We start from the raw sequence: 23,776 nt of genomic DNA on the forward strand, positions 1-23,776 counted from the left end.
AAAAGCTGCAGAGTGTGGTAGCTGCTCGGGTGGTGCCCTCCAGCCATCGGCCCTCACCCCCAAAAAGCAAGCGAGAAAAAGCCTCCGAGATGAGCCCGAGCTAACTAAATAACGAGAGCAGTGTCCTCTCCAGGCTCGGGTAGCTGCATATATGATTGTCAACTTGATGAAATCCCCCCGGATGTAATGAGCTGATTTTCTGCTGTTAATATTGCATCTGCTGATGAAGGATTCGTTAGGATAATGGAACGAAGCTAAAATATAAATGACTCGCTGTCAAGAAGCAGCTTTTGCTTGTGTTCTCCTGACAGTTCCCCGGCCATGGCGAGGGAGTTGTGTGTGCTCCGCACACGTCTGCGAGGTGTGCGCGGTGCTTCGGCCCTGCGTGTGCGGGGACACACGTGTCACAGCGGGCTCCCTGCGAGCCCACAGCCCGGGGAGCCTGGTGCCAGCGTGCCCGGACCCACCGGGGGCCAGGTCTGTGCCCCTGGGGAGCTGCCGACAGCGAGCAGAGGCCAGGGAGGGTCCTTGCTGTGCTGGTCTGGGGCTGCCCCGTGGGCTTGGGGCTGCACTTCACTCCTGCTCCTTCTTTTTGTAGCTGCCCCGTTCCTTTCTCCCGTGTGTTTGTTTGCAGAGCAGCGGTGTTTTCTTTCCAAACAAGAGAAAGCAGCACTAAGTGCACTAGGAAGCGAAAGCGCTCCCCGCTCGTAAAGCTTTTCGAAATGCAGAGTATTATTTTCCTTGACAAATGCAAAAAAGGTTTTGAGAAAGGCGCTCGTCTCGCCGCGGAGCCGTAATCTCACACCTGTGCCTGCAACCTCCAGGTCACTCAGAGCAGGGGGCTTTCTGCTCCGTGCCCGCAATGCCACGGGACCCCCTCCCTCGCCGGGGCTGCGGGTGCTGGACCCTCGCCGTGGGATGTGCAGGGAGGGGAACCCAGGAAAATGTTTCTGAGCATCTTCGGCACCTCGGACTTTCCGTACACTTCCTAAAAGCATTAAGTGAAACGTAGCATTGCCAGCCCTTCATTTTACCCTGTGCCTAAGGACATTCGGTGTTTTCCCTCCAAGTCTGTGTTTCTGGACACAGGAGGCCGAGTGAGAATCTCAGCTTTCATTATTTGTTTGTGTGTTGTTGTTTTTTTTTTCTTTTTAATCGCATTTCTAGCTCTTCTGATTACCAAGGAGGAAAAAAAAAAAAAAAAGAATGAAAACACGAACTGTAATGGCTCAAAAATGAAATTAAAAAAGGCCCTGCTTTCCATTATTATTTTTCAAATCACATTTTTAGCCAATAACGCCGGGGATCGGAGCGGTGATTTTTTTTTTTTTTAATAGCTGGAGCTGACACTGGGGGCTGCGATGCTTCTCCCGAGGTGTGAGGCCGCGACGCCCCGGCCTCGTGCACACCCCGGGAGCGCGCTCGGGCCCCGCCTGGCCCCGCTCCCACTTTTGGGGAGTTCCTCTGGCTGCTCAGGGGCTGCTGGCGAGGAGCGGCGTGCTTTAATTGAATCGTTCTTTACAAAAGACCATGCATATAAATGAGGGGGGAGGGAGGGGAGGCACGGGAATACCGCGGTAGAAATTTTGCGTCGGAATATGTTGGGTGGAAAGCAGCGAAATCAAGGGTGTCCGTGGGGGGGTGTAGGCATCCGCGTGGTGCTTTCCCAGCCCTGCTCCTGGAAACACTTCTTCTCTTCTCTCTCTCATTACAAACCTGACGTTGGAGAATGTTTCCAACTCAAGTCTGGCTTAAAAAGTCTGGCCATGCCTCTGGCTGGAGGGGCTGGGTGCAATTATGGCCTGCCCCGGCCCCCAGGAACCCGTAAAGAAGCCTCCTTGCATCAGGATTTCCTCTGGCGAGCCAGAAAAAGCAAAGTGGGGACACGCAGCAGGGGATGGGAGGTACCCCCGGTGGGAAGGTGGGGCAGGAGAGGCGGGGAGCCCTTCGTGCCCAGCACAAGCTGTAAAGCCCTGGGCGCGTGGGGGAAGCTGGTGACCAGCAGCAGTTCCTCTGCTGCTTCTCAGCTGTATCACAGCCAGTCCTGGCAACCCCAAGTCATGAGCTGGGCTCCAGAAACGTGAGCTCATCCCAGAAGTTTGGAGACGGAGCAGGGAATGCCCAAGGCTGCGGCGTTCCCGGCCTCGCTCTCCGAACCCTTCGCTGCTTCTGGGCTTCTCTCTGCCTTGGCGAGGGGGCGGAGGCGGGCAGGGAGCTGTGACCAGCGGCCCTCCTGGCATCCCCGAGGCTTTTTGTGCTAGGGGCAGGGAGCCAGACCCCGAGCCAGCCTAGAGCAGCCCTGCTCCCTGCCTCACACCCACTCGGGCTCTGCTCCCAGCCTCGGGAAGCTCTTTTGAGGAATTTGATTGCAAATTCGGGCGCTGCTGGGCTGCGACAGCGCGGTGCTGCCGGAGGGACCTGGCCTCGGGCAGGCTCCACCTGCAGTGAGCATCCTGGGGGAGATCACAGCCCCCCCACGGCATTTTTCCCCATTTTTCCCCATTTTCACCCCCATCCAGGTCCCCAAGAGCCCCGCCAGCCCCCGCACCCCTTCCCACAGGCCGGGTCTCCCGGGCCAGCGCCTGGCGCGTATCGGCGTGTTTCTGTGTGTCAGGCTGATTTTTTTCTTTCCTGGGGTCCCCTGCTTCATCATTATCTTAATCACTGTTGTGTTAAGTTTCATGCTTCCTTTGACCTTTATTTTCGGCCTGGTTATGCTGTTTATCTGCCTCTGACACTTGTCCCCTGGTGCTATTGCCAGGGAAACCCAGCGCAGAGGCCTTTCCCTTTTCCCCCCACCCCCTTGTCCCTTTCTGTTCAATTTTTTTTTTTCTTTCCTCCTTTTTCTTTTCTTTTTTTTTTTTTTTTTTTTTTTTTTGTCTTTTAACATGGTTTTCCTAAAAAGTTTTTTAATCAATCAAATTCGAGGCAGAAAATAGGCTTGGTCACGCCTGGTCCTTGGGTCGTGTGACACTCACTCAGGGTCCTGACAGCTCCTCAAAAGGGGCGCAGGGGCCGGGGGGGCCGGCAGCGCGTTTCCCCAGGAAAGGCCCCGTTTCCATGGCGCTGCCCCCACCTCCCCACCGCCCCCCGGCCCCGAGCCCTCGGCCCCGCACCCGGGGCGCTGGGAAGCGCTCGTGCCCTTGGGGGGGCCGGCGGGGGCCTGGGCCTGGCTGACAGCTGCCGGGGTTCTTCTCCGCCACCGCAGCTCGCGGGGAGCCAGCGGGAGCGGCGGGCCGTGCCCCAGGGCCCCCGCCGGACCCGCATAATCAGGGGCTTTGCACAAATGCCCCATTTTTCATCCCCGGCTCCGGCGGTTTGCGCCGAGAGGGACGGGAGATCCCGGGCGCCGCGTGCGCCTCGCCAGCCCGCGGTCGCTTCTCCCTCTCGTCCCCCTGCTTCCTTCGCTCCCGTCCCGCCCCGGGACACCCCGTCCCCTTCTGCCGCCTCCAGCCCGGCATCAAAACCCTTCCTTTACCCCTCCTTGCTCCAAAAACTCTCTTCTTGTCCCCAAAACTCTCTTCTCCCACTCCCTCCTGGCCGCCGTTTCCCCTCCAAACCCTCCAGCCCCCCCCATGCCCTCTCCAGTCCTCCATTTACACACGGTCTTTCTCTCTCTCTCTCTCTCTCTGTCTCTTTTTTTGTAATTAATGATTAGTTTTAATTGGTTTGCTTAGGCAGCCTGACAGCAAATTAGCAGGAGCCGGCCCAAGGCTGCCGAGTGCCAGGTTTGGGGACTGCGGGCAGGTGTGGGGCAGGAGGTGAGGTGGGCTCCACACATCGCACCCGGGGCTGGCGGTGCCGAGACACGGCGGTGACATTTGGGGCTGCCGTGTCCTGTCCCTCTGGATCCAGAGGTGGCCAAAGGCAACAAGAGCAAGAAGCTGTGGGGTTTCCTCCGGGATGGGGTTGGCTTTGGGATAGGGTTTCCTCCAGGATGGGGTTCCTCCAGCATGGTCTCCGTACCTTTCCACTGCCCCGTGCACCCGTTCTCCTCTTCTTTTTTGCATCGTCTCCGTTGGGATGTGTTGGGCTCTGCTCAACAGGTGTGGGATGAGGGCAGCGGGGGGCAGCAATGGGTTCCCCCATGCCTGGGGAGCCACCAAGCAGGCGGCTTTACCCTGTGCTAAAGGCAGGTAACGGGGAGGGGTGGGAAGGCAAAGGGGGGGCTTTGCTCTTTTCTTCCTTCGCCGTGATTTCCCTTCGCTTTGCTTTTCTTTTCTTTGCCTTTTTTATAGCTCCCATTTTTCTTCTTTATGAGAGGCGAACGGCAGGGTTCTCCCAGGGCTGGGAAGAGCGCTCGGTCCCAGGCTGCTCCCAGCCAGATGGAGGGGAAGGAAGGGAAGGGAAGGGAAAGGGGGGCAGCGGGCCCGTAACCCTGGGGGAGAGCTGCGGTGAACGAGGACTGGGATGGAGCCCGGGGCGGTTGGTGAGTTTGGGAGCAGCGGGCAGACCCTGACCTATTTGGGATGCCCATTGCCCTCATTTTCAGCCCAAAACTTTGCTGGCAGCCCCGACTGGATGGATGCAGGGGCCACCATGGGGACGTTCCTGTGCTCTGCTGTGCCCTCGAGGGAGGCCGTGAGCTCCTCCCAGCATCCGTGCCCAGCCAGGGCCCACGCTGGCACAGCCCCGCTTGGTGCTCAGCTGCGAGTGTAAGGCCAGGAGTTGTGTTGGGACAGCCCGGCCCCTTCCCCAAACACCCCCGTGTGTGAAGCTCACCCCGGTGGAGGTGCTGGTGGTGCCCGCAGGGACTGGTGCTCGTGGCCCCCCTGCCTTGGGGGCTGGTCCCAGGGCTCGCTCCTGCCCTGGCCGTGTCGGGACGTGCTGCTCTGCACACCCATGCCCGGGTGTCGCTCCCCAGCCCTGGTGTGGCCCCGAAGAGGCCCTCACGTGGCTTTGGCAAGGCTTTGGGCCTCAGCTGAGCTTTGGGCTTCTCCAGAGCAAGGCGAGGGATGTGTCTGCCTCCGCCGGGAGAGGGACAGAGGGTGCAGAGCACCTGCTAGGAGAGGCTTGGGGTCTCCTGGCTCATTTCACTCCCGTGTGATCTTGGCTTATCTCCACAGCTGCCGTCCCTGCAGCAGCAGAAGATGCGTTTTGAAATGCTGCAAAGCTTCCACGTGCGGAGTGCTTGGCAAGTCAGCTTTCCTGTCCCTTCCCACCCCTTGACCCTGTCCCTCAGGGAGCAGCTTTAGGACCTTCCCACTCCCCGCTAGCTGCCCGCACTTGGCTGCACTCCTGTGAGCCAGAAGGGCTCGAGGAGCTGCCGTGGGCCAACGAGACCAGGACGGATGCAGCAGGGCCTGGCGATGAGCCCAGCTCCGTGCCATCCCTCTGTCACCCAGGTGTTGGTTGATGCCGAGGGGCGAGCCCTGCTCGCTCTCTGCCAGGTGAGGCTCGGGCCGGGCTTTGCCACAGCTCCTGCTAACGGGGCGGCACTCGGTGCAGCTCGAGGCCTGAGGAGCTCATCCTGCACGGCGTTTGCTGAGCTTAGTGCCAGCATGAGCCTGATGAGGACAGTTTTTATACTCGGTAGTGCCACTGGTGCCACTGGTTCAGAGGGAAACTGAGTCAGGGCGCACTCAGAGCACCAGCATCACCCCGCCCGGCGTGCTGGCACATCCCTTGGTGCCAAATCCGAGCGAGGGCAGCAGAAAGCAGCTCTGCCCCCTGCCCTGCCCCACTCCCCGCTCGGCCTTCAGCTCTTCCTCTCCTCTTCCTCCCCAGCGCCCGCGGCCGAGCCGGCTCCTTTAAGGCGGGCGCGCGGGGGAATTGCGCACGGTGCCAGCCTGCGCTGCGAGCGCCGCTCCTGCTTCCCCCCCGGAAAGTTTCCTGCCCAATTGTTATGTGCGATCCGATCTGAAAGTTGCTCTCTAAGCTTCTTGTCACATTTTGACTTAATGAAGTGCAACTGGAGTGGGAATTGGGGTTCATCACGCCAGTCTCACTGCGCTCCCTTGTTGTCAGAAAACAGGGGCGGTTGGGGACCGTAATGCAACGCTGCAAGTCGTTATCATTCCGGTCAGTCTGTTTAACACAAAATTAAACAAAGAACTAATTAGTGCCTCATGAATTAATAAATGCGCAGTTGCCGGGTAGGAAGGGGAGGAAAGAAAAAAGGTTGTTGAAGGAAAGATACTGAAAAAGTCGAATTAGGATGTTGTGTCAAGGGGAAAAGAAGAGAAAAAAAAAAAAAAAGCAAAAGGAGCCCACTTTGGCAAAGAGTTTGGATCCGTTGGTTTCCCTGGAATAAGCTCCCTCCTCCTCCTGCTCCTCCTGCGTCCTGCTCGGCCGCTCCACGGCAGCTGCACTGAGGCGGGCACGGGGCTGAGCGAGGTCTGGATTTCTTCATGGTGCTCCCAAGGAGCTGGAGCTGGGCTCGGCGGCCAGTGGCCGGCTGTAAATATTTACCCCAAGAGCTCGGGGCCGAGGTGCGGGCTGGGAACCCTTCCCTGGGCACGGGGAGGCTGCGGGGACGGGGATGGCGAGCGGCTCCTTTCCATCCCAGCACCGGGAAGCCCATTTTTTTTGGCGGAGAGGGCAGTGGGGACGTGTGGGGTTTGTCCCCTTCCAGCTCAGGAGGGAGCCGCGGGGTCTCCGTGGCTCAGGGGCAGCCGGAGCAGGTGTCGGGGAGGAGGCGAGGAGGCAGGGGCAGCGGTGGCAGCGCGCTGCTGGATGTCCTGCAGAATTCGAGGTTGTCCCCGGGGCAGCGTGTAATCGGGGATTAGCGATGCCCCGCGGCGCTCCCCCAGCCCTGCACCTCACCAACGCGGGGAGGAGAGCGCGGGGCAGCCGGGGCCTTGCACCCACACCGTGTGTGTGCCCACCCGTGGGTGCCGTGCCGTGCCGTGCTGTGCTGCGAGCAAGAGGGCTCTGCTCTGGCGCATTGTCAGGCTGGGAAGCAGGCAGAGCTGGGGGAGGGAAGAGTCCATCCTTAAGAGGACATGTCAAGTACAATTAGCGTTATCTGTCTAAATATGTACTGGGAACACAGAATACAAGAGGAGGCCTGGCTGGCTTTAATGGAGACATATGCAAGGTCATATTGCCTCATACAATCCCCCAATCTGATTTGGGGATTACACATTCTAAGTAAATTGGCGTTATTCCTCTTGCATCATTGATAAGCTGCGGCCGAAAGAAGGGGAGTAAAAAAAAAAAAAAAAAGGAAAAAAAAAAAAAAAAACAACAATTAAAAACTCCAACCCAAGAATTGACCGTGCACAGGGGTGAGGGAGCAGAGCCCGGGAGGAGCTGGGGAAAGGGGGGACAAAAGGGAGAGAGCAAAAAGGAGCACGACGGGATGGAAAGAGCAAGCAGGAGAGAACAAAAGGAAGAGAAAGGTGGCAAGGACGGAGGGTGCCCGGCCAGGAGAAGGATCCCAAGCCGGGGAGCTGCGAGTCCTGCCCTCAGCCTGCCCAGCCCTGGGGTTTGAGCAGGAGGCAGCTGGTTGTGCATCTTCCACACCCCGGGGGCTGCCTCTGCTCCACGTCCATGCGCCCGCCGGGGCCGTGCCAGCAGCTCCTGCCCGCCCTGGGTCCCGGCCAGCACCCCGCAGCTATCTTGGGCGCAGCGCGCTGGCACCGGGCAGCAAGGTCCCTCGGGACAGGGGCAGGCAGCGGGGCAGCACAGAGCTCCCCCAGCCACCTCCCCGTCACTTCCACCCTCTGCGGGTGTCCCCGGGGGGCTGAGCGGGTCACACACCGCGCCAGAGCCAGGGCTCCTGGGTGCACGGCTCCTTGTGCCTGACCTCGGGCTGGTTTTTCATTTCGCTGCCACATCGCAGGACTTGTGACAGCTGTTTGGGCAGCCTGGCACTGCAGAGACAGCGGGGCAGGGCCGGGAGCCCTCAGCACACGGCGTGAAGCCCCCCCTGCTCCCTGCCACCTTCCCTGGGAGAGGGAAGTCCCTGGCTGGCTGCTGTGGCACCGTCCTCCCCCGGGGCGAGCTCTCCTCCCACCCTGCTGTGCAGGATAACCCCCTCCGGAAGTCTCACGGCACGGCTTTTATGCTCTGTCACATTTTTGGAACATATGGTTTTAAATAATTCAATTTACTTTTCATGTGTTTTGCTGCGACTTTTTTTTTTTTCTTCTTTTCCCCTGTCCCTTTTTCTCTTCCCTCCTCGCTCTCCGCCTTCTCGGGGAAGGAAGGAGGAGGGGATGGGGGAGCTCAGAGCATCAGGACCCTGCCCTGCACCCCCTCGCCTTGTGCCCCCCAAATTACAGGAGGGAGGCTGCCCACCGGGCTGGTGAACCTCTGGGGGTCAGCAGGGGAAGGGGGAGGGCTGCGAAGGGAATAATTTGGCACGGAGCAGAGGGCCCCCTTGGCTGCGTGGGTGCTGAGCAGCACCAGGGCTGCCGTGGTGCCTGGGGAGCAGGACCCCGGCTGCTACAAGCTGCTCCCTGTCTGCTAAATCGTGCCCAGCCCTCGCCAGGTGCCTCCTGTGCCAGGAAACACCGGAGCACCGGGTGTCTCGTGGCGTGCACGGCGCTGCACGGTGCGGCCAGGAGCAGCAGGGCACTTGGTGATGTGCGGGTGCCCCATGCTGGCCCCTCTGGGGTGCTTGGGGCTTTTTTTGGGGTATGGCTATGGTCGGGTGTGCCCTGGGTGCTAGCTGTGTGCATTAACCACCTCCTTTCTCTTCCCTCCCCAGGATGAAGTGAATTTAGAGCTAAAAACCAGGCAAGAAACCAGGCCTTGAAACCTCCGAAAGGTAGGAGAGACTTCAGACTGCAATGGGTATGTCACTACGCCCTCCTGGGTTCTCTTTTCCTCTGCGTGTCTCTCACACTCCATGCTCTGCTCCGCGGCCGTGTCTGCACTGGAGCTTCTGGGACTCGCCCTGCGTCACTTGGAAGGAGGGACGCAAAGAGAAGAAGGTCTAATGCAGACACGGCCCCTGTGTGTCCTAATCCCGTCCTTGTCTTTGCACGGCAGTTGTTCTGGGCACCCCATTTTGTCATTTTGGGTTTTCCTCCACATCCTCCCCGCTGCCTCTGTCTGGTGAGCAGCGTGCGGCTTCGTGTCCATCCGTGCGGGGTGGTGGGAGGAGGAGAGGGGCCGGGGAGGGGATGGATGTGGTCTGCCCGCCGTCAGGTTTTGCTGAGCTCGGTTCACACACACAGGTTCAGGCGGCGATGCGCGCGCTGCCCTGCTCATCTGGCAGGTTTTTATCCAGTCCCCCTGCGGCAGCTCCGTGCCTCCAGCAGAGGCCTGACTTCTCCGGGCTTCCCCTTACCTGCACCCCGTGTGACCTCAAAACCCAAGTTGGGGCTCTAGAGCTGGCTGCTGGCTTGGTGCTGGATAAGACTCGGGCTGAAAGGGGGTCTCCTCTCTTCCAACCCTCGTCTCCACGTGCTAGGTGGGTCCCTGTGCCACCTGCTGAGCAGTCCCCGCCCCTCCCCACTGCCTTCACCCGCCAAGGCTCTCCTCTCCCACAGCCCCACTCCTTCCCTAAGCACCAAGACAAGTCCAGGACGAGGCCAGTGGGGACGTGGCAGTGATTTGGGAACGCTGAGCATGCTCTGCCCTTGGGGACATCACCCTGGGGGCACCAGGAGCGCTCCCCATGTCCGCACCCAGAGCATCCCCGTGGCCGCGGGGACCCCCGGTCCTGCACAGGGAGCTGTGGGGCTGGGACCGAGCGGGATCAGAGGGGCTGGGGCTGCCTGGGGGCCCCGAGCCGGGCCGGGCAGTGTCAGAGGTGACCGGTGGAAGGCCAGTGTTATGTAAATACCGCTGCTGTAACACGGGGGCCTGAATGGCCCCGCGCGTCCATCCATCATCGCTGGGGAACAGAAGCCTCCCTGGGAGCACGGGGGGCCGGCAGCGCGGGGCGCGCAGACACAGGCAGCATGTGCCCCGCTCATAAACTGTTTGTTTTCTTTTTGTCTCTGGCGTTTCGGGACGCCCCGCTGAGAGCAACGCTCGGTTTTGTCCTCGCAACCTCTCCCCCAGCCTCCCCCCCCATCCCCAGCCCCGCCAGCCCTTCCTTTTCCTCCCTCCTTCTCCCCTAACCCGTAAAAAAAAAAAAAAAAAAAAAAAAAAAGAGGGGGGAAAGAAAAAAAAAAAAAAAAAGAAAGTCCCCTGTTCACATTGCGGCTTCTTTCTCTGACTTCAAAGGCTCCCCATCATTGTTTGGGATCGGCAGGCAGTGGCCCTGAAAACGTGATCACAGCCGGGCACAGTGTAGGTCAGCGCCGAGCGCCATGCTCCGAGCGCTGAAAGGAGCAGGCAGATTCTTCCCTTTTCATGCTTCACAACCCTGGTTACAGCGCTCGGCCTCGCCCGCGTGCGCCTTGCTGCGTGGCTATTCTTGCTCTTTTCTCTTCCTTTTCCTCCCTCCCTCTCTTTCTCTCTCGGTCCCTTACTCCTCTGTCCATCCGCTGCCGTTCTGCTCTCTCCTGTGCCCGGCATCACTCACTTTGGGCACTTTCTTTCCTTCCTCCCATCACATTTCTTTCTCACACACTCTTTCTGGGCACAGCTCTGCTTCCTTCCCCCTTTTCCCTCTCTCTTCAGTGCTGTTTTTACGCGATTCCCTCTTTTCTTCCTCCCTTTCCCCTCTCCTGCGGATCAGGCTGGAGCCTGCCTTCCTCGCGCTCGCCCTCCCCGCTCAGCAGCAGCCTTCCTCTGACATTTGCCCGCGTTTCTCCCCCCGCGATATCTCACGCACTGTGCCCTGAATTGCTGAGGTTCCGTAATCTGCGGATTAGCCCCAGACAGCCCCGTCCTCCCCGCAAGGTGCAAGCCGCCCGCTCTCATGCGCAACGGGCGAGCGGGGAGGGGAGCGCGGCGCCTGCGGACGGAGCCAGCCCCCGAGCTGCCTCCAGGGCTTTGCTCTCCACCTGCGAGGAGCTGGCAGGAGGCAGCATCGCACCCCAGCGCCTGCAGACAGCCACCGACTTCAGGGGGAAAGCAGAGGAAACGTTTGAGCCTCGTAGGTCTCCGCGTGGAACACGACGCCGGCGGTGCTGCTGGAGGGCAGAGCGAGGCAGGGGCTCCGCGAAGCAGCTCCAGCGCTCCCAGCAGCCATCCCAGCTCGCTCCCACAGCGGATTTCCCACCTCGTTGCACCAACACCAGGGCCAGGTGGTGACTCCCTGCCTGCCAGCAGCACCTGGGGCCCCTTTCCAGCGGGCTGTGCCCCCCTGGCCCCCACCGGGGTACGGCCGCCCCGGCGGCACCGCCGGCGGTGCTTGTGCCTCTGGTGATTTGTGAGGTTGTTTTAATGGCGAGGAGCCCACCAGGACTTGTCTCTTGCTAAATAGGCATATTAAGGGACATTGCGGCAGGGGTTATAGAGTAATAATTTGTCCTAATGAGCCGGTGTCACGTTCTCCTCGGCGGGGCCGCGCGCGAGCGGGAGCCGCGGTGGGAAGGGGCCGCGCTCGCTGACCTGTCCGCACAGGTTAATGACGCTCGGTGCAGCCGGGGACAGAGAGCAGGGGCTGGGGCCAGCCAGAGCCACGGCTGGGGCCAGCAGGGAAGGCTGGGGCTGTCCCCTGGGCTGCATGCCCTGGGACGAGCAGGACGGGTGGCAGGGTGGCAGGACGGGCTGGGCATCGAGTGTTGGAGCAGCGCTGTGCACGCTGCAGAGGGCAGGAAGAAGCAGAACGGGGGATTCTTGTCCCTGAGGACCTCTGTACCCTGTCCTCGCAGGGCAGGACACGGCCGTGGCCACCCAGCACCTCTCCAGCTACAGCACAAGCCCCGTGCGCCCTCTTCTTCCTCCTCCCACCCGCCTTGCCTCGCTCCTCTCACCCCCCGCTTCTCTTTGCTTTTCTCTGTCTCCGTCTCTCTCCCTTTCATCTACTCGGAAGGCTTTACTCTACTTCCTTGTCACCCTAATTGATTGCATTAACCTTTCAGCGTATTGGATTTCCCCAGCACCGTGCAGAGAGCACTGTGCAATATGCTTATAATCTGGGCTGTAATGGACAGGGAGCAGTCAACGAGCCCCTGCTCCAGCGGCTTCTGCTGACAACTTCTCGGGGAGGGCAGAGGGAGAGCGCCCACGGGCACGGCCCCGCCGTGGGGTGGCACTGCCAGCGTGCAGGGACCCAGCTTTCGGGGAGGTCCTGCTGGGGGAGCAGGAGGAGAGGGGCTGCTTTGCCCCCATTCCTGGGGTTTTGCCTTGTTTCCGAGCTCCCCTTCCTCCCCCTGCAGCCTCGTGCTGAATGAGCGGGGCTGCGCGCCCAGGCACTTGTTGCTGGTTGCAGGGTGAGAAGGCAATGTCCTGATGTCCTGGAACCTGGGGGCTTCCCCACTGTGTTTGCCGTCGCTTTTCCCGTTAATTTTAGTGGATGTGGACTGGGGGAAGATGGACACTGCCCTGGGGGTTTAAAGATGGGAAGGCAGGAGCGTTGTGCCCGTGCCAGGCAGCAGCAGGGTGCAGGGATCAGGAGGCAGAAGCCCTGAGTTACATCTCGGGCTTGGCCTCGGGTAAATCCTTTCACTTCTGGCACCTCGTTTCCCCCGGGATGGCAGAGCAGGGCCCTTTGCACCATGCAACCTGCTGCGGGAGAGCGGCTGCAGGGCGATGCCACCGAGTGTCACCACTCGCCCTGGCTGCAAGGCAGCCAACAAACCCGCAGGAACGAGCACCCGTGGGGGTTACGGGCTGGTGGGCAGCTGAAGGAGCTGCAGCATCTCCTGGAAGGTGGAGAGATTCCACCCCAGGGCTGCTCAGTGCTGGTGTTTGCAAACTTTGTAGGGTCCCGGGCGCACAGGGCAAGGGGTCGGGCTGTGTGGGGCAGGTGGGGTAAGATCCCGCTTTCTTCCTGCTTTTCTGGGGAGAAAGGAGGAAAGGCAAGAGCCAAAGAGAGGAAAAAAACTTTATTCCAGGTGATCGTGCAGAAAAGTGGGAGGCTCCGTACAAGCCGGGAGGAGGTAGCCGAGGGGAGGGACTTTATTTTAGGTTAAACGGAGGAAGAATAGGAGCGGGGAGAAGAGGATGAGAAATGTAAAACGAGCGAGCGAGAAAAGAGCGAGCGAGAGCAGCACCTCCTAAATGGAAGAGTAAACAGGCACTCGGAGGCATTAACTTAATTGATTGTTCTGCAACAGGCTGAACGCTGTGTTATTCTGTCGCCGTGGCAACAACCCAAAAAAATTGTCAGCCTGTTTGGATGAAGTGAAGCGAAACATTCTCTAATTTGCGGTGATCCGGGTGTTTGTTTTCCTTCCGAAGAGGCGGGGGCTCTATTGATCTATTGTTTGCACAGAGCTTTTATTTCATGGCGATCCGGGCGCGCGGGAGGCTGGGGTGTGCTCGGGGCAGGTGAGGCTCTGCCGGGACCCCCGCTCGGCCTCGGGATGCGGCAGGAGCCCAGGGCTGCGAGCTGTCCCGGGGAGCCCGGCTGAGGAGCGTGGCTGCGATGAGCCCGTGCCAGCGTGGCTGCTTTGCTCTGTCCTTTCCCCTTCCCTTTGGGCCCTCTCACAGTGTGAGGGGAGGGCTGAGAGCAGTGCCGGCACCCCAAGCGCCTTCCCGGCCCCTGCTGGCCCCATTCTGTGCGCACAGCCTTGTCTGGGCCTGTGGGGATGTCTCCATGCACACGTGCTGGAGAAGAGGGGCCACGCGTGAGCTTCATCCCCAGACCACAGCGGTGCTGAGGTAGCCAAGTGCCTGTTTTGATCTCCGTCCTAGCAGAGAGGGAACCAAGAACCCAGGAACAGCGAGGGAACCCTGCCCATCGAGCAGCCTTCGTCCCCTGGGCTGGGGACAGCGGTGGCACAGAGGGCACGAGGCACCCCAGGCCGTGCAGGGGCTCGTGCTCCTCGCCTGGTGCGCCTGATGGCAGGAGGTGGGCGCTTGGCAGCGAGGGGAAGGCTGCCAGGAGGGTGCCACGCAGCTCTGGGAGCCAGCCCACAGCAGAGCCAGCAGCAGGGTGGCTCGGGGCCAGGCAGGGAGGGAGGGAGGTTTCCTCGTGACAGAGGACAGGCCGCTCGCTGCCCTGCCTTCTGCGGGGTCCGGCACGTCACCAGGGCACGTCCCCACGCGGGCACACCCCCAGCACTGCCCGGCCGTGTCGCAGCGGCTGCACGGGGCTCCCCAGCTGCTCCCCGTGAATTCAGGGAGAAACAGCAGTGCCCAGTGCTGCAGGGCGCTGCTTTGCGGGGTGAGCAGGGCCAAAACCCGCTGTATGTGCCCTCCCTGCTCCGTTCTCCCTTGTTTCAGGGGATTTTCCTCCCCTCCATCCCATTTGTAGCTCTCCTGCTGCTGCCTTTTCCCAGTGTAGGTTGCCGGTGGGTGTCCTGCTCGGGGTCTGCCCCCTGTGCCCCTGCTGGGTGTGCCTGGGGGGCACCGTGGCAGGGGGCCCTGCCCACCCCTGGGAGAACGCCAAGCTGCCAGGGAGCGCAGGGTGGTTATCGGCGTCGGGAGAAGCTAAATAACCCTGTAACTGGTATGAAGGTGAATTCACGGTCTGGTGAGCACTGAAAATACAAGAGGGCTCGGAGACAGGCAGAGTGCGGAGAGGGGAATACGGCTCACCCACGGCTCAGGGCAGCGCTGGGTCTCTGGAGAGCACTGCGGGGCCATGGACCGTGGCCGTGCTGAGCCCTCCAGGGCTGTGGAGGGTGGCTCGCTACCGCAGGCACGGTGATGGGGGCAGCAGGCACACACCGTGAGCCCCCCGGGAGAAATTCACACCCTTATGGCTACGGACAGCCCTGCGGCACCCGGCCACACGGCCCTGCACGCACGGGTGGCCCTGGGGCTGTGCAGGGCTGCGTGCCACGGCGTGTGGCCGTGCCGTGCCGTGCCGTGCCGTGGGTGCAGGGCTCTGCCAGGCCTCCCTCGTGGGGATGCACCCACGGCCACGCAGGCGTCCAGGCGCAGAGGCGCACGCCACCAGTACAATCCTGTGCCGCCTGCATCGGGCTCGCAGTCAAGTCAAATTCCTCTCTGGTGTAAGCACTCTCCAGTCAGGCAGCGCAGACAGATTTATCCCAGCCTATCTCGAGCGTCTGTGCGGCTACCTGCTGCGAGCGGGAGAAGGGCTGCGGGGAATCTCTTCCCCTTCCAGCTGGGAGAGGCTGGTGCCTCGGAGCGCGGGGAGCTCGGCAGCGAGGAAACCCCCTTCAGCTTTCCACCTGGAGCTGGTAACCTCCCCGTGCCGAGTCCCGCAGCGGGGGGAATCGCAGCCGAAGCTGAGCCAGCGGTGATTTTAGCGTTAGACGTTTGCAGAAGAGACTTTGATTAATTCGTAGTAAAATCCAGGAGCGCCCGGGTGCCAGCCCCACATTCCTGGGTGAGCCGGCGACCGAGGTGCGCGCTGGGCGGGCGCCAGGTGCCTGAGCAATCCCCGCGGAGGTGGCAGCGCCATCCAACCCGCAGCCTCTCCCTGCTTGGGCTCCTTAATTATTAATTTATTTTTCTCCCTTCCTTGGCAAAAAAAATAGTATTTGGTAACGACCTCAAATTGCAAAATGCTGATGATTTGGAGAATGTGTCACAGAAGCTCCAGGGTGATAAAGGGGAGACGAATCCCAGCCAACAATCCGGCTCAGCCAGTTTGCCTATTTATTAAAGAAAAAGCCCAGATCATTAACTTTTTTGTTGTTGTTCTGTTTGCGGGCAACTCCCTGCTGGCAACTTTCGGGCGCCCAGTAAATTAAACCGAGTATCGGCCTGGTTCGGGGCAGCTGGAGCGCTTCGTTGGAGCTGAAACGCGCTGGAAACTGGGCTCGTTCCTGGTAGCGCATGAATAAACCCTTTAGGGTACCACACAAAAGTGCGCTCCGGCATAAAAGCGGTGTCAGAAAATCCTCCCTCGCTGCCTCGCGGAGGGTCAGGTATTGTGACTGGAGAGCCGAGCTTCTCCTCCTACTGCTTGTTCGCGCAGTTAATTGCCCCTCGACACTCGGCTGTGCCGCGGTGGTCCCCGGGGATGCAGGGCTGGGAGCGAGCATCTGTAGGCACAGCCTTTGTCGGTTCCCCCTTCGCCTGCTTGGGCTGGTTGTTGAATAAAGAAGAGTTCAGGGATGGGCTTGCCTGCCTGGTGCCTCTGCGAACGCTATCAGGGGAGGGTGATCACGTCCCCCTGCTCCCGAACATCCCACGTGTTTGCTGGAGCAGCGCTCCGAGCTAAATCGGTTTGCTGAGGGCTCCAGCTTCCCTTAATTCAGCGTCAGGACCAGGCTTGCATGGCTATTATTCAAGAAGCTTTATCAGAAGCACAAAGGTAGCATCTGCCCTCCCGCTTCCCTCTGGGCATCGCCAGCTCTCCTGCCCTGGGTTTGGCACACCGAGACTCCAGGGACTGCCCCACGGAGCCCGTGTGCAGGCAGAACTCGTTCCAGCTCCTGGAGAGCCTGGGCCGGGAGCCGGCTGCGGGAGCACGCTGCCTCCTGGCTCGTTCCAGCAGAGCAGCACCGAGGAGCAGGGAAGCAGCTCGAGCGGAGGAGCTCGGCTGGGAACAAGGAGCCAAGGCGCTGCCGAGGTTGCCAGCCTCTCCCCGGCCCTCCTGCAGCCCGCGGAGCTGCGCCCGGGGCTGGATTTGGGCTTCGGGTCTCGGCTGCTGCCCGAGCGCCTTCTTCCCCGGGCCTGGCTCGTGGCCCTCCAGCAGCAGCCCTCTGACGAAGCCTCCCCAGGCCCGTGCTCACGTGGGCGCTGATGGGAGGAGAAGGGTATTTTTCAAGGTTTCTGCTAGGTTTTTTTTTTCTTCTGAAACACAAGGATGTGCAATTTTTTTAGTTTCAATTTAGCATTGGAGAATTTTATAATTTAGTAATTAAAATCTCTGATAGGCTTTAGAAATTGCAGCTAATTGAATTTAATGGGAAGATGATTTTCAATTTTATTTGATTACCCGGACCCCTGGCATTGGTATTTATGGGAAAAAAATGGGAAATGTGCTGTGTGGGCTAAGATGGCATAATTGAATTAGGGCTAATCGGATTTCTTCGTCATGAATTTCACTATAATTTTCCTATAATTTTCCATTAGATATCTAGTTTACAAATATTCACAAAGAAATGAAGCTCTTTCGGAATGGAGATTGCTGGCTAACAGGATTACGGGGACGATAGCTCGGCACTGCCAGCCCGGGCTCCTGCAGTAATGCAATCGCTGCGTCTGCCTCACACTTCCCGCCCGCCGCTGCTCCCCGCACCCCGCCGGCCTCGGCCAGGGCTCCCGCGGGGCCCCGAGTGCCGCACGGCCCCGCACGTGTCCTCGCACCCGGGCTCGCACGGAGCCAGCCGCCTGTGCCCCGTGCCAGTGGCGGTGATGCTCGGCGGCCTCGTTGCACAAGCAGGGCCGTGCTGTGTGGCTGCACGCGTGGCGCAGCGTGGCACGGTCCCCGTGGGCGCTCCTCGCTGTGGGTCCTGCATTAGGGGCTCCGTGTGCCCACCTGGGGATGCTCCCATCACGTCCCGGAGGAGCGGTCCCTGCTGCGTGCAGCCTTACAGGGTCTCCTTTCTCTGCCCTTGCTCCTTGTTGCCTCTGTTCCTGCTCGACCCACGTGGAATCCAGAGCCAAGCTATGGAAACCGCCCCCGTTGTGCGCTGGCTCGCGGCTCCTTGGCCAAAAATCACCCCTGGGTTCTGCGTGTGCCCCGTGCCTCGCAGCAAGGGCTCTGCCCGGTCTGGGACCTGCCCTCGGGCAGCGGTGTCGTGGGGCCGTGGAGCCGTCCCGCTGCCCCGTGTGCTGCTCACAGGGCAGCTCAGGGCTGGCCCAGGGTGGCACTGGCAGGCAGTGCAGGCAGAGCTCTGCAGTGCCAAGGCCCTGCCCTGGCCACGGTGCCCAGGCAGGACCATCCCCTCGCCTCCTCGCCCTGCAATCCCCAGGCTGCACTTTTAATCGCTGTAGTAAATTGTAGTTAATTGGCAGCGCATCCAAACCCCTGCCACTCCTCGCCCCCAAGTCTTCAGGGCCCCCGTGGAGCAGGAGGACGCGCAGGGCGCGCTCGCTGCCCCCAGGGAATGGCCAAAAGGGGGGCAGCGCTGGGCAAATGGTGGGTGCTGGGGGCTGTGGGGTGGCCACACGGGGGGAGCCAGTGTCAGATGGATCGAGAGAGGCCAGGGGAAGGGACTTGGCCGAGGAGGTGCGGGCAGAGCCTCGCCCGGCACACGGAGGCTCGGCCCAGGCGCTTTGGCAACGCTCGCGGGGCGCCGTGTGCCAATAATGTGATTGAAACTGAATTGAGAAGGAAGGAGGGAAAGAGGAGGAAAGGGAAAGAAAGCACGGATTGTCTGCTCCTGCCGCCCAGGCCCCGAGGCCTCCGGGCGCCTCCCTTGACGAAACAGAAATCAAACAAAATTACAGAAATAGGGCAAGAGCATTTGCCTAATAAACTCCCCGAGCAGGAGCAGGAGGAGGAGCGCGGTGCTGCCAGATCTCCAACCTGCAATCTGCGAGCCAGCGCCCTGAGCCCACATGAATCCAGAGCACGGCCCCGGGCCCCGGGGTCAGCTCCAGCGAGGGAGGGAGAAACTGCCAAGAAAATGGGCTCAGCATTAAAAAAAAAATAAATATCAAAACACAAAAGAGACGCACAAAGGGGGATGTCCCACATATCAGCGTGACTCACCCCCTGCTCAGCCCTGGCACACTGTCTGCGGGGAAAGCATTAAACTGTAATAATAATAATAAATTAATCATCCTTCCCCCTCCCATTGCACTTTTCATCTGAGGATCTCGGAGCACCTGGCAAACATTAATTACCGAGAGCTCCCGACGCCCCTGGGAGGGTGGGAAGGGACGAGGAGGGAGCGCTTCACCTGCCGCGCGGGGCGGCCGCCGCTGGGGTCCCCAAAAAGCTCCGTGTCCCGGGGGGGTGACGGCAGGGGAGGGGGTGCCGCCCTAGGGAAGGGGCATGGGGTCCCCAAAGGAGCCTTGGAGAGGGGCAAGAGCGCCCTTTTCTTGGGTAAGAGGCAAAGGAGGGAGGATGGGGAAATAAAACCCGATCCTGTGACTGGAGATGGGTGAGATAGGAAATCGGGCCTCGCCGTTGCGTCAGCTGCAGGGCGTGGACTTCACCTGAAAAAACACCTCGGCGAGCTGTGCCCGCCAGGAGGAGTGGGAAGGACGGTGGGCAGGCGGCCGAGGGGACGCCGGGGGTGTGTTTGGGGTTATGGGGAGGGGGGTCCCACGCGTGTGTGGGCTGAGGGGAGCGGGCAGGGCACGGGGCAGGGAGGGCGGGGAGGGTTTGGAGCCCTTTTGGCGTGTGGAGGTGCTGGGCCGGTGCGTGTCGAAGAACAGGTACGGTCAGAGGGCGAGCAGGAGGCTTCCCCGCAGCGAGGAGGTGGCGGAGAGGGCCGGGTGAGGTGACGGGGTGGCTGTCACACACCTGCACCCGGCGGAGGCGTCGGGCCCCAAAGGAGCTGCCCTTACCCGGCCCTTACCCAGCCCCTTACCGGGGCGCTGGGTGGCACAGGGAGAGGGGCAAGGCCCCGATGGGACCGGGGTGATGGCTGGGCCCACGTCCCTGTCACCAGCACCAGGTGCCCGTGGCACCAGAGGAGGTGGCATGGCCATAAGGTGCTGGCTTTAGCCTGATTTCGCTCAGTGGCCCAGCCCCACGGTGCTCGGCTCAGGCCCTTCGCTCCTTCCTGGCCCCTCGTGCCTCCTGCTGCCACTGCCTGGCCCCGGCCCGGCCCCGTTTCACCAGGCTTTGTTTAGATTTTTTTTTTTTTTTTTTTTTTTTTTTCCGGGAGAAGCCAAAATAGTTGTGGTTTTACAAACGACACCCCCTGTCCGCTCCCTGCTGCCTGCCCTCCGGCCCGGCGTGCCGCCCGGGCGCTGCGGGAGCCTGCGGGCACCGGCTGCTTTGGGCAAGCCCCTTCCTCAGGTCCCTTTTTGGCAAGCCCCTGCCTCAGTTTCCCCATTTGGGCAGTGGGGGAACGGCTCTGGCCTCCTTCGACAGGCACACCGAGTGCTGCTTGGGGCAGGGATTTAGGAGCCCCGAGTTCACGGCTGCTCCCTGCCCGCGGAGCCGAGCGTGGTGTGTTCCCCAAAACAGCCTCCAACCTGCTCCAAATACCTATTTAATCAGGTAAATAATCTGTTCGTTTGTTTTAAAGAAAGAGCCTTATATCTCTGTTTACCCAACACGCCTCTTAGAACCTCCCTCGCATTCTTTGCCACTTAGAAAAATAAAGCAACAAAAAATGAGGAAATTCGCTGCAAAAAATATATATATATAAAAATAATCATAGTAATAAAGTGGTGGGGGCTCGGCGCAGCACGGAGGTGATTTCCTGAGGGGGCAGCGGGTGGGGAACGGGGCAGGGAACCAGGAAGGGAACGGGGCAGGGAAAGGGGGAGGAATTGGGGCAGGGATTGAGCAGGGAACCAGGCAGGGGAATCGGGCAGGAGTAGAAGGAACCGGGCAGGAATAGGGGCAGGGAACCGGGAAGGAATAGAGGCAGGGGAATTGGGCAGGAATAGGGGCAGGGAACCAGGCAGGAATAGGGGCAGGGGAATTGGGCAGGAATAGGGGCAGGGAACCAGGCAGGGGAATCGGGCAGGAGTAGGAGAAGGAATTGGGCAGGAATAGGGGCAGGGAATGGGGAAGGGAAAGGGGCAGGAATAGGGGAAGGAATCGGGCAGGGGAATCGGGCAGGATTAAGGGAAGGAATCAGGCAGGACCCGGGCAGGATTAGGGCCAGGACCCGGGCAGGGAACGGGGCCGGGGGTAGGGGCAGGCACCGGGCAGGAATAGGGGCAGCAACCGGACCCGGGGCCGCCCCCCCCCCGCGTCCGCGCCCCGCCGGGAGCCCCCCGGGGCCGCCCCCAGGGGTGACCCCGGCCCCGGCCCCGCACCTGCCCCGGGGGGGGAGACCCGGGGGGGACCCGGGGGGGTGCCGGGGGGGGGGGCGTGGTGGCCCCGTCCCCGTCCCCGCCTCCCGCAGCGCCCGGTGCCCGCCCCCGGCCCCGCTGCCCGAGTGACTCGGGGAGGACCGGCACGGCGATGACATCAGGGCTGTAACAACTTGTTATTCGGGAGCAATCAGCCGCAATTAGGTATTAATTAAGTATTATGAAAGTTGATTATTTAAGTGAATTCGGCTTTCGGCTCTCCGACTATGGTAAGTACAGCACAATTGTCCCTCGCCTGGCTCCGGCTGTGTGCGTGCGTCCCGGTGTCCCCCCCCCCCTCTCCACCCCCGGTGCCCGTCCCCATCCCGGTGCCGGCCCCGCTCCATCCCTTTCCCCTTTCCCCTCCGCCCCAAAACTTTTCCCGGGGGCTCTCCGGGCGGCGCCAGGTGCTGCCGGGGCCCCGCAGCCTCTTTCGCTTTTCTTTCGCTTTTCTTTACGGAAGTCGCCTTCCTCTCCCTGCGCCCCGGGACCCGGTGCCCCCCCTCGGCTCCCCATCTCCCCGGTCCCCCCGGTGCCCTCCCCAGCCCCGGGCCGGCTCCGTCGCTTCCCGGCAGCCGTGGCCGGGGCCGGGCCGAGGATGCGGAGGGGAAGTTCTCGGGGTTTTTGTGTTTGTTGTGAGTTGTGTGGGCTGTTTTCTCTTTCATTTCGTTCCCCTCCTGAGCCCCGGCGTCTCGCCGGTGCAGGTTGCCGGTCAGGTTCCTGCGCTGTGTAAATGAAAAGGAATTTAATTTATTTGGGACAAGGCAGTGTGGGACGAGGAGGCTGCTTATTACATTTAATGAGTATTTTTTTTGTTGTTTTTTGTTTTTTTTTTTTTTTTCCTCCCCATCTCCGACCTGGGCAGTATCTGGGATGGGTTTGTTAGGGGGTTGTTTTCGTCCTTTCGGTGTGGGGTGTGCGGGACCTCCCCACCCCTTCCACCCACCCGGGCTGGGTTTGTGGCTGCTGCTGGGCTCCGAGGCCTCGGGACCAGGCGTGTGTCGGGCCCCAGCTTCCCACAGCCACCCCTCTGCTGTCGGTCCCTTCGGTCGGGTGGCAGGCCGGGCTCTGACACCAGCCCCTGTGGCCGTGGGTGCCCTGGGGCGAGCTTTCCCCTGCCCCTCACCACGCAGAAATGTCCCCGGTTTGGGGGCTGTAGGAACCCCTCGGGCCACAACCTGTTTGTGGGGCCGTACCTGCTGCCCCAGCAGGCCTAAACCCTTCTCCCCCACCAAAAAACCCAAATGGCAGCGACGGGCCGACCAGGCCTAGCGCTGGCGAGTGCCACGGTCGGGGTAATTAGCAGCGGGGTGCGTGCCTACGTGTGTCTGTGGTGCCTTTTTTTTTCTTTTATATAATAAGGACTACGGCGGTAATAAACTGGTTGATGATTGACTGGGCCTGAACTATGTACCCAGATATTTTGATGGAGGGGATAATTTCGTCGTCGTCCGTCTCGTTGCTTTATTTATCTATCTCCCCGCTGCCAGGGCGCGAGCGGCTCGGGGAGCGCTGCCACCCGCGGGTGCGCCGTGCCGGCTCTGCCCGGGCCCGGCCGTGGGCGTGCGGCTGCTCCCTCCCGGATCAAGGAGCTGGGAGGCTGCGTGGGCGGCCCAGGAGCTGAGGATGTGGTGAAACTGCGGGAGGGCGAACGCTTTCAAGAGTCACAAACAGCCAGCGGCCCCCCAGCTCCAGCGGCTGGAGGTCCCGGGTTGGAGACGGGATCGGCGGCAGCCGCCTGGTGCCGCGGGCTGGGCAGGGGAGGTGGGGTGGCTTCTGCTGGATGCACGTCCCCAAAAGGGTCAGCCCAGGCAACGAGTGTCCCCAAAAGGGACCCTGCGTGGCCTCGGGAGAGCCGCAGGCTCGTCCTTGCCGCTGCCGTGCGGGTAGCGTGGGTTTCGGTGCTCGGGTATGGGAACCCAGCGAGAGCCATGGAAATGAGGATCTGGGAGATCTGTTTAAGTCAGCATTACGGTCTGTGTGTGGGTGAACCCGTCTTGTCATGATCTCAGGGCAAAGACCTGCCCCATAATCACCACCTCGAACCCTTATCTGCTGGGGCCAGCTTATCTCCCTCCTCGCTGCCTCTTGAATCCTCTCCAAGCCCCGAGGCTGCGGCTCCCCGGAGGCAGTGCCCGAGGGCTGCCCGCGCCTGCTGCCAGCTGGCAGAGCCGAGTCCGGAGGGGTTCCTCTCCCGGAGGGACCGGGTACGTGGGGTCTGACAGCCTGCCCTTCCCAGGGCTTTCTCAGCTCAGGCGGTGCCTGCGTGGACCTTCGAGGGCCGGCAGCTTGCACGGCGCTGAGGGGCTGGAAGGAATTCATGGAGCGAGTCCATCCACCCAGCATCGTGGCGAGATGTTCCCTCCATGTGACGTTCTGCGAGCCGGGTTGTAAATATCTTGAGTGACTGGGCACCTGTCACTTCCTTTGGGAAACTGTTCCCCAGCCTAATTATCCTTGGTATGAGATTACAGGAACTGATCTCAGAATGGACACCGAGAAACCTATGCTGGACAGGTTGAGAAACATCTAATTTTCCACGCAAGGGGTTATTTTGTGACTGTTTTGTTAAAGCATTGCTGCTGTCTGAAACACCCAGCAGATAGGAACACCTCCTCTGGGCTGGAGCCAGCTTTTTTTTTTTTTTTTGCTTTTTTTTTTTTTTTTTTTGGCAGTGCAGATTTTTGGCGAGAGGCTGGCTCGGTCAAGGTTGGTGTCACTGCTGAGTTCATGGTCTGCGGGGCTCACACGGTTTGTTTGGGCGTTGGGATCACTCTCTCCTAGTCCTGTGAGACGTTTGGTGGGTACAAAGCATTTGGGTGTCTCCATTTACCCAGTGAAGGCCTTTCTGTAGGAGATTTATTTACCCAGGCAGGGATTAATCTGCCCATCGTGGTGCTAAGCAGGGCCCAGCCACTTCTTGCAGGGCGTGCTGCGAGGCCAGCTGGAGCTCGTAGGTGTGTTCAGC

The 23,776-nt window shown here is 60.7% G+C and overlaps 1 protein-coding gene across 8 annotated transcripts in view; it reads left to right on the forward strand.

Annotated features, from left to right (window-relative positions):
* The window catches only part of CASZ1 (castor zinc finger 1), a 254,650-nt gene that overhangs the window by 150,786 nt on the left and 80,088 nt on the right, over positions 1–23,776 (forward strand). For 3 of the 8 annotated variants that reach the window (XM_084494867.1, XM_084494866.1, XM_084494869.1), the window contains one exon: positions 8,657–8,742. Coding sequence is in view for 4 of the 8 variants with exons in the window: in XM_084494869.1 (XP_084350995.1) it covers positions 8,739–8,742 (4 nt within the window). In the remaining 4 variants the exon portion in view is untranslated. Of the gene's footprint in view, positions 1–8,656; positions 8,743–20,899; positions 21,039–23,776 lie in introns of those variants that run through there. The other 5 variants (XM_084494865.1, XM_084494872.1, XM_084494871.1 and 2 more) reach the window with 3 other exon arrangements.

This window comes from Aythya ferina (assembly GCF_964211825.1).
Source record: "Aythya ferina genome assembly, chromosome: 21".
In the NCBI taxonomy this organism is placed as follows: domain Eukaryota; kingdom Metazoa; phylum Chordata; class Aves; order Anseriformes; family Anatidae; genus Aythya; species Aythya ferina.